Consider the following 15,446-nt stretch of genomic DNA (forward strand, 5'->3'; position numbering starts at 1 on the left):
GAGCATGTTTGGCGTGACGGGGATTCGAACCCACAACCCTCAGATTGCGAGTCGAGCATCCTAATCACCTGGCCATGCTGGGCCAAGTGGTAAGTACCTATTGGAAATACATTTTCAGGGTAAAGAATGTTAGCTTCCGATACAAAGGATTTTGAGCTTAGTTATAAGAGCCATAAAGATGTCAATTTATATACTCCATGAATAAGTAGCCTTCCTGTAGTCACCCATTATCATCAACAGGATTCCAAAGGACTTCTTTTTCAACCAGATTAAACAAAACCTGAGTAAACAAAAGCCCAGTGCTGCAATTGATCCTATGAAGACAAGACTATTACAAAGGGGTGGAATTTTTATTAAACCCCTCTCTCCTGAAGACTTTACCTATCTCTGTTTCCCAGGAAACTCAAACCCTCCTGTTACCTGTAAACCACCAAGAGCTAACACAGAAATGTTTTCTATTTTCCAGAAGAAATAGATACCAGTTTACAGACCTAACTACTCGATCCATGCTGTACACCTCATCAACTCAAGAACCACAGGCTTACCAACCCAATACGTCACCACATCCAAATCCACTGCAGAGCATTTATTAACTGATGGTTTCTCATATTTTTTTTTAGAGTCAAAAGACTGAGACGATGCCCGAACACACACTAGTACAACTCCTACACAAGGTAGCAGACCATCATGGGCAATTCCTGAAATGCCTCCTGCCAACATTCAAGACACATTAGCCATGAAGAAGCTACAGAATAATGCAGTCACCATGGATGTATCCACACAAACAACAGTAGTCAAGTCACCTGTTCCTGTAGACAATTTTACACAGACCCCACCAGTCAAGAAGTTTTCAATGAAGATTCAAGCAATGCAGACCCAAGAATCACAGTCCACAAAATAAACTGGCAGTTTTCAAGCATCCAACCAAGAAACTCAGACCTTTATTACTAATAAGGGCAGATGATTTCAGACTGAAGAACAGTCCACTGACAATTTCTGCCAGTTTCTCTGGTCATCCAAACAGCCAGATGTACCCTCCACCCAGTTTGATCCATGTTCGTCTTGAGACCCAATCTTTCCAATGACTTAGAACATATAGACTCTGATGAAGACTACAACAACCACAGACACACTACACCCACAGCCTTATATTGCTAAGACAGTTCAACCTCAAGAATCTACTCCACAAGCCAAACTACGAGTGCCACAACACTGACCCTGATGACAGCTACGACAAGGATTTCCCAAGCCTTACATTTACTTTTCATCCTTTTTTTTTATTTTAATTTTTTTTATATAATATACGTTTTTTTCCTCCCCTTTTAGATTCTTTTGGGTATGGTCAGAGCACTTTTATTTGGCACCCTGGCCGTGAAAGTGGGTTTTCTCTGGTACTCCCATTTCCCCCACAACAAAATTTTAACTTAAACTTTGAATACTCTGATCCAAATTCTGAAAAGAGACTGTCCTGCAAATTAAAAGTAGGGAATCAAGTTTAAATATCCAAACCAAATTATTGCCAGACTCTAGCCAATACCTAACAAGGTAATCCTTTCAGATCATATCTACACAAAAATTGTATAAAAACAATTTCAAATTTACTGAAAATTTCTTTACTTCTATGTCATTGCTTAATCCCTGTTTTACTACATTTTATTTATTGATCACATATTTCTTGACACTTGGGTTTTCATCACAGCTTTGGTCATCACAGGTTTGTTCTACTTCAACATTACATTTCAACAATTTAAACCTTCCTCATCTTCATAGCTACTTCCTGTTCTCAGCTGAAGACATTCATGGCTTTCCCAGATGCCTTGAGGCAAATCGTTCATTCATTAGCCACGCTCATTTCACACACTAGTCAAGTCAACCACTCAAGGAATTATGAGTCAATAACTTTTACTCCCTGATAGCAAATCTTAACGAGCAACTTAAAGTCTAAGCCATTAGTTTAAAACTAACTTCATTTATGAAAAGAATCAACTGTAATTCTGCAAGTGAGGTAAATTGATCAATGCAATTTGTCCTGAGAAGTGCAATCCACAGTAAAATATAAACAGAATTAGCTGTGTACATGCACAACCTCAACTGGACAGAGGAGGTTCCATAACTCATCTTCAACATTAGGAAGTTGAGGATCAAAATAGATATACTGTAACATAAACATAGTGGCTAGAGTATGTGGACCATTTAAATATGCTCAACAACCCCAATCGTAAGTAAACAGTGTCACACATCAAGCAACCAGAATTACGAAGAGGAAGTTAGTTTTCAGTAAATATTGGACAAACTCCTATAACCACCATAGGAGCAACAAGTACAACAAACTGAACTCGGCATTACGAGGTCATGGCATTGCCTCAACTCCAACCATAAGTAAACAGTGTCATACATCAAGCAACCAGAATTACAAAGAGGAAGTTAGTTTTCAGTCAAAATTGGACAAACTTCTATAACCACCATAGGAGCAACAAGTACAACAAACTGAACTCGGCATTACGAGGTCATGGCATTGCCTCAACTCCAACATAAGAATGAGGCTATATCTGTACCTAGTATTATGAGCAGAAATCATAAATCACTTAACTGTAAATGCAGAGAGACCTCCTGCACAGGGAATTATGAGGAGGACATGGAACATCCACTGAACCATAGGAACAATGTACGTATGTCCTGTTGTCAGTATTACGAGGCAGACAAAGTCCTTCAAACTCGACCATAGGAAAAGAACCTCCTGCAACCAGAATTAATGAGAAGAGGGGCTTCTGCTGCAAACAATCATAGGAACAGGGTAGTTTCATCTCAAAATTGGCATTACAAAGAGGATCCTGCTTAGGCTGGACCTGCTCCAACCGACAGCTGTCCACCTGGGAAAAAACATCCACAAAAACTGGAAGGAGGGAAACCAGCTTTGCCCTCTTCTCACCGAGTGTATAATCATGAGTATGTATGGTAAATTAAATTTCTAAACTCACTCAGGAGGAAGCCTCCATGGTCCACTGGATGAAAAAAAAGGAGGGAAGTAATGCGATGGGGAGTCTGGAGGAACATCACAATGGAGAAAGTGCAATGGGTGTTTCCAATTGCCTATTTTGAAAAGCAGACTGATCCAATTTGTTCACTCAAAGAGTCAGCAGGGATGGGCAGAAATCTCCTTCTGCTTTACTCAAGAAGTCCATGAGTAGCGATCCACCATTGAGTGACACTTACTGATATCTAGAAACATATATATATATATACCACTGGGTATGCCACCAATGGTCTTGCAGAACACCCTATCTCTACAGTGAGCATTATAGTGCAATCAATAAATAGTGCAGGTTTGAGGAAAAGTATACCTGACCAGGAAACACCTGCCACAGAGTGGGATCCCATTATCAGTGGCAAAAAACATGGGTTGCTGAAAATAAAAGCATAAATGAAAAGAAGTGAGAAAACATGCCCCAATCAAAAACAAAAGGACATGTGTAGAATCACCATGGGAAGGAAACGATATGCATCTGAGGAAGATACAGCCAGATCATGCAGGTAATGAGCAACAAAGATAGGAGGAGTAGTCAACATTACAGACAGAGCAATCTTCCCAAAGAATGGTGAAGGTGAGCAGCCAAAGACAACGCGATGTGACGAATTTGAAGAGAAGAAATGTTATGGAGATGGTGACCTTCCATGGATAAGTCTGTAAATGCCTTCCTGACGAGTTGACAAACCCAACCAGTTAGTATGACAGGGGATAGATAACAGGAAACAGAAGGGTTTCAGGGAATACAAAGTAGGGAATGTGAAGCCTGAAAGGAGGCAGGACATGGCATATAACACTGTAAGTAAGGAACTGGAAAAAGAAGCCGATCAGAATGGGAGTACCAGTGGGAGAAGGAAGATAAGGAAATGGATCTGAAAGCCAAATAGGCTTCATGGGCAGCATAGGTCTGAGGGAAGAAGGACCAGTCAGGATATAGGATGGCATAAGAGGAATGGTAGAGGAAGCTGGTAACATTAAAGGTATAAGTATCTGATCTACGACATCTACAAGCAAAGAGGAGGAGAAAATAGGTCTTCAGAGAGAGATGGTAGATTGAACATGAAGACAAAGGTTCAAAGGGAGGATGGAAAAGGCATAAAGGACCACCCTGAGATCCCATCAGGCAAATCAAAAGAATGGAGGGAAGACAAAACTAGGTGAAACCTGGAGAAATGGAAGGAGTTCGACAAGGCTGCCTGATAGTTAGACACAGTCAAAGTGGACAAGCCTTTGTCAAACAACTAGGTGAAGTATTGGGGAAAAATGAGGAATGGAAGGGTGGGAAGGATGGAAACCACATTGAAGAAACCAAAGACATAAGGTATTCCATCGCCTATGGTAAATGGACATAGAAGAAGGTCTGATGGATTGAAGAAGGAAAGATGCAATACATGGAGTCAGTTTCTGGGCTGAGACAATGGACCCGACAAAAGCCATGCATAAAGACATCTGGATGAACAATGTCCTACCGAGGTTGAAAGAATAGAGACCAAGATGGAGGTAATGGTATAGGAAGTTGTAGAAGTAAAGGTCAAAACAGTGAGTTGCACTGACCAATACGGAGCTGCCTGTAGGCCGAGACACAGAATGATATGTAATAGGGATACAACTATGGAAAGACGTCAAATACGAGGGTAAACATAGACAGAATGCGCCCAGTCCCCAGAGTTAGTGGGTGTGGAAAGGAAAACCAAAGGGAAGGAATTTTGGTGTTCCAGTGTGTGGCAATGGTATATATGAGGTGTCCCCGGCTGAGAACACACCTAAAGTTTGAGTCTATAAAGTATGTAATATTAAGGAATGTGCAAAACAATTACATTTTCCTAAAAACAAAGTAATAATCAATTTATCTAAAGTAACTTAGATGACGAAAAACACATAAATATCTAACTTACCAAAATGTGAGCACTGATAACATGAAATAGATAATTCTCTCATGTTAAATAAGGAAAAAGCCACACAGAGGAGAATCTTGTTGGGAGGAGATAATCAATCCACAACCAAATTGAGGGAGCTAGGAAAATGACAAGCTAGGACATTAATGTGATGACTATGAGCCCGGAAAGGAGATCCAGGATCTGTAGCACAGAAACCAGGAATTGGTACCCCCTTGTTCAGTGATATTAGTGACCACAGTGGAGATGGTGGAATACACCATAATCTTCCTTCCCTGCAGGAGAGGAAGGAAGTGAGACAATGCTCGAAGTACTGCCAAAGGCTCAAGAATGGTGAAATGGAGAGAAGACTCTTTGATTAACCAGAAACTGGAAATCTCCCGAGAATCGAGGTAAGAACCCCAACTCTCTAAAGATGAGTCTGTGAACAGATGTAAGTCCAGATGAGGTGGAGTAAGCAAGCACCCCCCCCCCTGTGGTTTGGTCCCTGTCTAACCATCAAGTCAGGTCAGCTCTGTTTGGTGAAGAAAGGGTAAAAGGGCGGGTGATCCAAGGAGTAGTCCCACTGATCTAGGTGTGTCAACTGAAGAGAATGCATATGAGTTTGACCCAAAGAGAACAGGGTATTCTTGTAGGAGCAGATGAGTGTGGTCTCTGGACTGTGAATGGGAAGAAGCAAGTAGGAGCCAGTCATCCATAGAAAGAATAGTGCAATGACACATAGAAGATGTCAGGCAAGAGTTTTTACCACACACACACACAAAACATTTAAAGAGCTAGGGTTAGTCCAAACAGTAGGGCCCTGAACTGCAACACCCGACTCACAACAATAAATAACTATAGATGATGTGGGCAATTTGTGGAAGAACCCTGAATTGTGGATTACGAGGAGAAATGAGGTTTCTAGTTTCAGCCCTATGAATGGGAAAGAAATGAACACGTCAGCGATGTAACAAAGCAAAAATGTTAAGCCTTACACTGACAACAATTAGGATGATAAGGCACATGGTTAACAATGACGAAAAAAAAATTATTCAGATAGAACAAGGAATTATATATTACTATATTACTAGTAGTAACGATATGTAACATATAAACTATCTAAACATACCTAGTTAACAAAGTACTTATAAATATCAAATAGATAAACCATCTAAAATTACCTAGTCCACAAAGTATGTAGTAATAGTGAATGTGCAGATTGACTAAATGATTAAATTTACCTTAAACAAAGTAATAATGAATATCTAACTTACAATTCCTCTAAATCAACCTAGGTGACAAAGGACACATAATTAAATCCTACACTGACAAAAATTAGGATAAGGCACATAGTTAACAATGATGAAAAGAAAAATACTTAGATAGAACAATGAATTAGATATTACTAGTAGTAATGATTCATACCTTACAAACTATCTAAGCATACCTAGTTAAAGTACTTATTAATGATAGACTAAATTTGCTGAGGCTACAAAGTACGTAATATTAAGGAATGGGCAAAATTATTAAATTTACCTAAAACACATTAATAATCAATTTCAAATTTACAAAATCTGAACACTTATGACATGAAATAGTTAATTCTCCCGTGTGTAAATAAGGACAAAGCCACACAAAGGGCATCTGAGCTGTGCCTATCACAGGTATATCATCCAGGTATGAAGTGTACATGTCAAAATACTTACCACAGATACCCTGGGAGAACTGGAAGCAATAGGATGAAAGGAGGAGAAGAACAATTCTTCACCAAAGTGAATGATGTGGTGGCATGGCAACTAGTGGAACGTAAAAACTCCTGAAGAGGGGTAGAATGTGAGAGACCAAATTAAGAAGGTGCCAGAAAAAGAGAATCCAAATATTCTTCTCATTGATTGTATTTTTCCTCAGAAACATTGTCACATTGAAAGAAGAATAAATGGCTAGCCAAACCTACGAATCTAGCTCCCTGTGAATTTAGGCCTCTACCTCCTTTGCAGATAAATTCAAACCCAATTCCTGGAAAGTTGTACCAATACGAAATGGCAAAGAAGCACATTCATAAACGGCAGCCACATGTGAAAAACACAAGTCTAAACAATGCTGTGCCAATCGAGAATTGAGTGAGAATAGTAGAGGAAGCTAGCTGCATTAATACAGGTGGTATAATACTATTGGTGGAGAGAAGTCACATGATATGTACATGTTCAAAAATGGTGCAAAATTGATGGGGTATAAAGACTGTTGCACCGAGTGCAAAAATGCTTAGCAATGCTTAGAAGGCAGATAGAAGATTGAGATAGCTTTTTGTGAAAGGAGGTAAGACTGTATCAGAAGAATAAATTAGTAACATCCATGCTACACATTTTTCAAATCCTATATCAATGTAGTTTCACTGTGGTGAGTAAAAGACAATCCAAAACACCATACAATCCACCACCATAAGTTTTGATATCAGTTCTTCACTAAGTCATGTGATTGAGATGATTTTATTTATGTTACTCCACCATTGTACACTGTGTGATTAGTTGCTGGGAATAAAATAGATAACAAATATTTTATCCTAATATATGTTGAATGCAGTCATTACTTAAATTCACCAAACCTTCGAAATTTTACTAGTATAAACTGCTTTGCATCACTTAGCATCAAACATCAGATTTAAATATTTACCTGTGTCATCTTCTCTACTGGTGTAGGAATTCCATCTATCACCAATGGAGGAAGCTCATGCATGGTCAGATCGTCCATGTGTTGAGGTGGAGCTTGCTCGGCCAAGGCTGATTCTAGTTCTTGAATAATCACCTGTCGACAATTTCTAATCTGTGGAACCCATAACTTATAATTCAGTTTCTTTCTAACAGTTACAGTAAAACAAACACATTTACTGAACTAATATATCTGACATGCAACTACCAAGAAAGTACATTTTTCTTGAATTTCAGGTGCTCGGTTTCTATTGAACTTTTGACTTAAACATTATGAAGCACTGAGTAGTATCTTAGATACATTATACTATGAAGAAAAACTACCATAAAGGCCAGAACAAAGCTTCCTCATTTCACCCAGTATTTTGATGAGATCAGGAATTAACCAAGTAGGTTCGACATGTAAGTTACTCCTATTATTATAAACCATATTTATGTTTTTATGATGTAATTTACCCGAAGATGAACTAAGTTTAGTCCGAAGGCTTGTGTTTCAAATGGAGGAGAAGGTTTTAGTTGTTATTTAGAAGTTGTTTGGATGAAGCATTTTCTTTGTTCAAGGAGGATTTAGACTTAAGTGGTATTCAGTTTTTAGATTATTAATTTTAGTTATGTATGATGTACATAAATGTTGCTTTCAAAGTGCATCTTTTATGTTCGTTATGGTGTATTTGGTTCTTTAATAAGATGACAGTTTACGTTATTGGGATTTATTTCTATTTTTGATTCTAATTTTTTTAGTTTATTTTTAATAAAGCATGGTTATAACTATTTGGCAACCCTGCCTTTCCACTCAAAGTACTATATCTAAATTCAAAACTTGTATTAGGGTGAGAAAATTAATAAAAGTATGGATTGTAGGATGGACATATATAATTATTTTGCAGTTACACTCAACATTAATGAGGACTTTTTGCTTAAAAGGTGGTTTCTCATTCATCTAGTTTTAAGATTTATATTATATTTGAGATTTTCTAAAAACAGGTTGATTGCTAATATTCTTAAACAATGTTATGGTAAACCTGTCCTAACTCAGTTCAGAAATGCTGATAATTACACTTGAAGTAAGTTACTCATAAATTTTTTTTTTGAATGAACCTAAAAGTTTGAAAATATTTTGAATTTTAATGTTCTGTTATTCCACACAATATCATAAAACACAAAATGAACTGTTGAATTTCGAAATTATACAAAAGAATCAGTGATTTAAAGCTTTAATATGACAATCCATAAAAGCATTCAAATTATTGGAGAATTAAGAAGGTTGCTTAGATTTTTTGCATCTCAATCATTTTATACAAACTCAAAACAACAGAATTCTTATACAATGTCAGAAAAAAACAACTGGTTAAGTTAACCGACTAATGTAAGGTTAAATAATAGGTTGAACAATCGCCAAGTTTCTTATATAAAGAAAGATTATGTTTCAAGCTAGTGCTCTTTGTTAGATCGTATAGCTTATGATCTGACAAAAAGTGCTAGCTCGAAACATCATCCTTTTTAAATAGAAATATGAAAAACTTGGGGATTGTTCAATCTATTATTTAATTTTGATATCTTTGTCACCCGTGCAGTTTTAACTAAATGCTTATTTTGAACAATTTAAGGTGACAGTTTGGTAAAAATTTGTTTATTGAAGAACCTGGTGATGTTATTTTTAATTATTCAAAATATGTTCTGCATGATACTGATAACAAGGCTTAATCTCATAGTTTATTCTGTACAGGTTTGAAAATTTTTGCAATTACTGTCACACCTACTGATTTGGTGTGTAACTCTGGTCAATCACTAAGTAATATTAGAACTTAGGTTAGTGGCATAGCTTTGACTTCTTTAAATAACTGCAATTTTTAATATAAAAAACTGTAAATTTCAGTTCAGGGAAATTAATCACTTTGAAGAATTTAAGTGAAAATGATTATATTAATATTTTTTTAAATTTGATAAACAAATTATTGTAGTTTCAGATAAAGATGAATACTTAAGAAAACCTGAAGACATTTTAAATGATTCAGCTAAGTTTGTGTAGTTACACAATGATTCTACTGATACTCGGGAAGCCAAGTTACAAAGGTACCTATTAACATTGTGAAAAAATAATATTTTAAATAAAAAAACAACAATATTTCAACATTATACCATGAGGTAGTCAGTCATCCAAGAGTTGCATTAAAAAGAAGGTCTATTGCAACCTATATTTTCTAGCATTGGAACTTAAAACCTTACGTTAGCTGGTTTTTGTTTGAATTTTTACCACCAATGAAGTTTGATAGCAAAGGTTATTGTTATAGCTTTGATGTTGAGTCATTGTATATAAACATACCATCAGAAGGAAACATACAACTAAGTGCTGATGAACTTTGTTGTAAAATAATATAATTTTCTTCTTAATGGCGATCTTTATGATCAAATTGAAGGTGTCAATATAGGTTCTAGACTGATGTCCTCTTTGGCTAATCTTTTTCTTGGGCAATCATGAAAGACAATAGTTGGAAGACTGTCCGCAATCTTTTCAATCACTTTACTACCATGAGTATAATAACACATTTACCATTTTTACTTCAATCTGAATTATACCATTAAAAAAAAATCACTGGTTTATATACTAATTTTGCAAGTTATATACAAAGTGTTTTTAAAGCAAAGGGATTAAACTTTTGTTTCATCATGTATGTAAAATATCCAGTACTTTGCATAAAGAATTCAATAACATCAACTAATTATTATGCAAAAATGGATTTCTCTTTTAAGTTATCGTAGCTATATGAATGAGTGAAGTTTTAGTAAACCATACAGCAACTGCCTGTTTTAAAAAACACACAACTGCAGAGGATGACGTTTCAAAAGTCTCCTATATTTCATTTTCAAATGAAAGATTTTCGAAACTTCATCCTCTTTTCTTGTATATTTTTTACAACAGGCAGAAACCATCCATTTCAGTATGCTCATCATGAACACTCTGCAAAAATATTCTGTCAAAGAATATCCATGTTTTGAAATATCCTGCTGTTATTATCTTGTCTTACATAGGCAAATATTCTTTGATTATTAAAAATCAGTTGATAAATGTCCTTCATAGGGTATACCATCAAATACAGCTGAGATATGTTTTTAAAACTGTCACCTACTATTTTTTTTATGAACTGTATTCCTGCACAGAATTCATGAAATGTAGATGATAAATTTACTTATCTCTGCTGTCAACGGAACATAATTGAGTTCACTAAAAGAAAACCGTTGACATTTAAAGATCTTAGCAAGGGCCAATGATGAACAGAGTCTCCATACAAAAGAGCTTGCTCATACACTGACCGAGGCTGTAAACTAACTACACAGGCTCAGCATGTAACTTACTGCAAATATCAAAAACTGTATTCATCTTTTTTATAATGTATTTAGTGACCTTCTATTTAAACTAGTTGGCTCACAATCGCAATGAAAACTTACTTTATTGACTGAAATTTGATAGATTACTTTACATCTGTCAAAAACCTATACATTGTTTCAGCACTAGACACTCCATGGTTTAAACAAAATTTGGTTTTTCATTTGAAATAATAACATTGTTAAGTTTTTGTTTTTTTTAATTTTACGCAAAGTTACACAAGGGCTATCTGCACTAGCCGTCCCTAATTTAGTGGTGTAAGACCAGAGGGAAGGCAGTTAGTCATCACCACCCACTGCAAATTCTTGGGCTACTCTTTTACCAACAAATAGTGGGATTGACCATCACATTATAATGCCCCCACGGCTGACAGGGCGAGCATGTTTGGTGGGACGGGGATTCGAACCCGCGATCCTCAGATTGCGAGTCGAGTGCCCTAACTACTTGGCCATGCCGGGTCAACATTGTTAAGATACTTCATCAGTTTGCTAACTGCAGTACTAAAAAAGTCATGTGATACAACATTCCTTGTTATAAACAAACTCTCATTCTTCATTTGAGATGATGACATTGTTATGATACCATATCAATTTTCTAGTTACAGCAATACAAAAATCACATGATGCCCTGTACTAGGGTTTCAACATATACTATGTTTAGTCTTTCCTTTTAAGAGTTCAGGCCTTTGTGATATATTGAAACAATTTCAAGTTTCTAATGTATTACAGCAGTGGAATGATGGGTTAAGTTACTCCAAGTAGCATCCTTTAAACAGAAGTAACTTCATACAGCAGCACAAATATTACACTACGTTACACTGATATTGTTTGCTTACCACGTTCTCCAGTGGGTGAGCTCCAAACACCTTGAAATTATTTTGAGGTTTCCCTGGTGTGACAATCAGAACTACAGCCTGCTGTCCCACTCTTGTGCTGTACTCATCAATTATTGCTTTCAACTTCCTGCAACAAAAAATTAAAGTCCACAAACAAAAGTTATAACAAATATACAACCTTGCAAGAGATAATGAATCTACTGAAACCACTCCACTATCATATAATAATAAAGTGATACTTAAAATAGCCACATTTTTCAACCACATATTAATAAAATTATTGAAGATTACACAATAATCCTTATTCCAAATCTATACATGTTCAACCTTTTTTAATGATTAACTTAATAGTTTTGTACCAGTAAGCATAAAATTAAATTTTGTCTTCACTTTTAATTAGACATCCTTTATGTTAGAAACAAAGATTGACTTGAAAATTTCCTTCTAATTGCTCACACGGCTTATAATGCTAAAAATTGGGTTTGATACTCAAAATGTGAGGAAGGCAAATAACCCACTGGGATCATTTTTGTTTAACAACAAAAACGCAAACATTTGAAGATGATGTAACGGTAACCCAAAACTAATTTTTGAATTTACCTTTAATTAGAGATATTATATTAAAAATGAAGAGGATTAACTTGAAATTTCTGTTGTAGTAGGCCAAAACCTCCCCTTATATAATAGCTTTTCTCAATCTTTCACTGCCCTCTAATGCATTGAAAAGAAATTTAACACTTGATGCACTAACCTTTATACCCCCTAAGTTCAATCTGCTCATTTAGCATGCAACAATCCTCCACCAATAGGAGCACTACACACTCTCCTAAGGCCTAAGATGAGGCCTTTAAGAAACAGAAAAACACCAAAAGTGGGAAGTGTGTCAGAGGAGGTAAGTACCTATTGGAAATCTAGTTTCAGTGTTAGAAAATGATAATTTCTGATACGATACATACCTCTTCTCACCTAATAGCTAGAATCAATCCCACATTGAGTAGGTGGAGAGACCGGTGTAAGATAACACAAGAGACCCCCCCTGTAGAAAGCATCCATAGAGAATCGAACAGGTATGGACTGTAATGGAATGGAAGCACATGTGGGGTACGTCGAAGAAATGGAGAGCAATGAGGCTTGGAGCTAGTAAAAGAAAGACCTTGGAAAACAATTTATCATGTGTAAATAATCAATGTGAGTCCCACTCCATCATAGACTGTACAAATGTGACTGGAAACAAACCGACTCTGGTAGGAGAAGAGTCAAAAGTAGTATAGAAAAAAAAATTTACAGAGATAGGTAACTTCAAACCCACACAGAAAAAACAGAAAGCCAATGGACAATTCTTGGAATTATGAAGATATACGCATTCAACAAGACATTGCTAGATATCTACTCAACCTCATCTGTACAGACGAGGTTCCATGTCTTGCCTTTGGCATTATAATTTAAAGGACCTCACATAAATTCAAAAGCAGACCATTTGTAACATATATACCAACCTGTCCCATAAGTAAACAGAGTGCTACACTACAAGCAACCAGAATTACGATGAGGAAGTAAGCAAACAGCATCTGCTAGACAAACTTCCAAATCAACTGTAGGAGTCAAGAAGTACAACAAACCAAACCCAGACTTATGGGGCTGTATCTATGCCTCAACTTAACCATAAGAAAAGGTGCTACAAGCAGGAAAAGAATGGTTCCAACTCAACTGTAAGAGCAAAGAAGAAATACTGTGCACCTGGCATTACGAGGAAGATGTAGAATGCCTGGTCAACCATAGGAGCAGGGCATTGCATCTCTGGCAACCAGTATTATGAGGCAGATGAAGTCCCCTGAGTTCACCCATAGGGAAATGAAACATCTTGCAACCAGAAATACAGAGAAGGAGGTATCTACTGGTATCAACCATCAGAAAAGGGTGTGCCCTACCTGAACCCGGTATTACAAGGAGGATACAGTATTGGCTGGTCCAGCTTCCATCAACATCAGCATACCCATGATTAAGACATGAGGGGGTAGAAGTCAGGTGGGTTCCCTCTGCCCTCTTCTCTACATAGTGTAGTGACATGTAATGCTAAGATGTGTATTCTACACTCATGAGGAAGTCTCCATGGTCCACCACCCCAGCTGCTAGAAACTGGGAAGTGGCAAGGACTCTCAAACTCCACTTGAGGAAGGGAGGAGTAAAATACATTGGGGAGTCCAGAGAAATGTCACAATGGAGAAAGTGCAATGGGTGACCACAAAACCCTATTCTGAAAAGCAGACCACTCCTGATTTATTCAATAAAAGAAGAGGCAGGGTTGGGCAGCAATCCCCTTCTGCTTTATTCATGGTAGTCCATGAGTTATGGTTCTCAGAGGATGTATCAGAATTCTACATATATATATCACTAGGTAAGCCACTAGTGAACTAGCAGAACACCAATCTTGACACTGTATGGTATAACCTAAAAGGTATTTGGTGGGGGTTTATAGGAAAACATACCTCACCAGGCAACACTCGCCACTGAGCAGGATCCAATTAGATATTAAAGAAAAAATGAGGACCCTGAAAGAAAAAATAACAGAAAGAGACTTACCCACATGAGAGTTGAACTTGTGTGTGTAGCATTGTTAAAGGAGGTAGACAATATCCACTAGAGAAGGACACAGCCAGATGGTGTAGGTAATGAGTGACAAAGGTATGGGGAATAGTCCACCTTCCAGCCTGGATGATCTCCTCCTAAGGACAATGAAAATGAGCTACTAGAAACATGGTGATATGTCGAATCTGATGAGACAAGATATGATAAATAAGATGCCTTTCCAAGGAGAGGGAAAAGGAAGCCAACCTAATAACCTGCTGAACCTAACCTGAAATAGTGATGGGGGAGAGGTCATGTGACAAAGAAGGGTCCCAGAAAAGAAACAAACAGGAACAGGAACCATAAAAGTAAGCCATACAAGCCACATAGCATCACAGAGCCTGCAAAGGGCACAGGAGGTGTCCCGGATCTTACGTGGAAGAAATATTGGAAATGGAAGGGATGATGATGGGTGTAAAGGTAGAAATGCTCTCTCTGGTAGCAGAAGTCTTGGGAAGGAAGGAATTGTCTGGGTATAGCACAATATATATATATGCCATGATAAAGGGCACAGGAAAATTATATTACAAAAAAAGTCACACCGATGATTACTACAAATCAAGAGGAGAATGAAATAGGTCATGAGGAAAAAATTATACAGGGATCATGAAGCCAAAGGTTCAAAGGGAGGTTGGGAATGGGCAAACAGGATGACATGGAGAACCTAAACAGGCACGGGAAACGCATGGTGAGGATGAAAAACCTGAAATGACTGGAACAGGAGGGAAAGAATAAGAGCTGGTGGAATCTGGTAAAATGAAACATAGTTGACAAGGCTGTTCTATAACCAAAAACTGTCAAAACCAAAAGATACTGATCGACCAGCCAGGTGAAGAACCAGGAAGGGTGAGGAATGAAAGGATGGGAGAGGCAGAAATCTTGCTACAGAGACCAATGACTAGAAGTAGTCCAAGGTCATTGGTCAACCAATAATATGGATGGTCAGAACAAGAGGGAAAGGAGAGAAGCATCATGCAGTGTCAGACCACCTTGT

General features: G+C 37.2%; 1 protein-coding gene across 1 annotated transcript in view; it reads right to left on the minus strand.

Moving 5' to 3' along the window:
* Positions 1-14,478, minus strand: part of LOC106473153 (nuclear respiratory factor 1-like) — a 28,988-nt gene extending 14,510 nt beyond the window's left edge. Inside the window, exons 1-3 of the mRNA XM_022401641.1 lie at positions 14,408-14,478; positions 11,828-11,954; positions 7,573-7,722 (exon numbers count right to left, since the gene is read on the minus strand). Coding sequence (XP_022257349.1) covers positions 7,573-7,722; positions 11,828-11,954; positions 14,408-14,439 — 309 coding nt within the window. The 5' untranslated portion in view covers positions 14,440-14,478. The remainder of the gene's footprint in view (positions 1-7,572; positions 7,723-11,827; positions 11,955-14,407) is intronic.
* Between the last annotated feature and the right edge of the window lie 968 nt (positions 14,479-15,446).

This window comes from Limulus polyphemus, unplaced genomic scaffold (genome assembly GCF_000517525.1).
Source record: "Limulus polyphemus unplaced genomic scaffold, Limulus_polyphemus-2.1.2 Scaffold5932, whole genome shotgun sequence".
Classification (NCBI taxonomy): domain Eukaryota; kingdom Metazoa; phylum Arthropoda; class Merostomata; order Xiphosura; family Limulidae; genus Limulus; species Limulus polyphemus.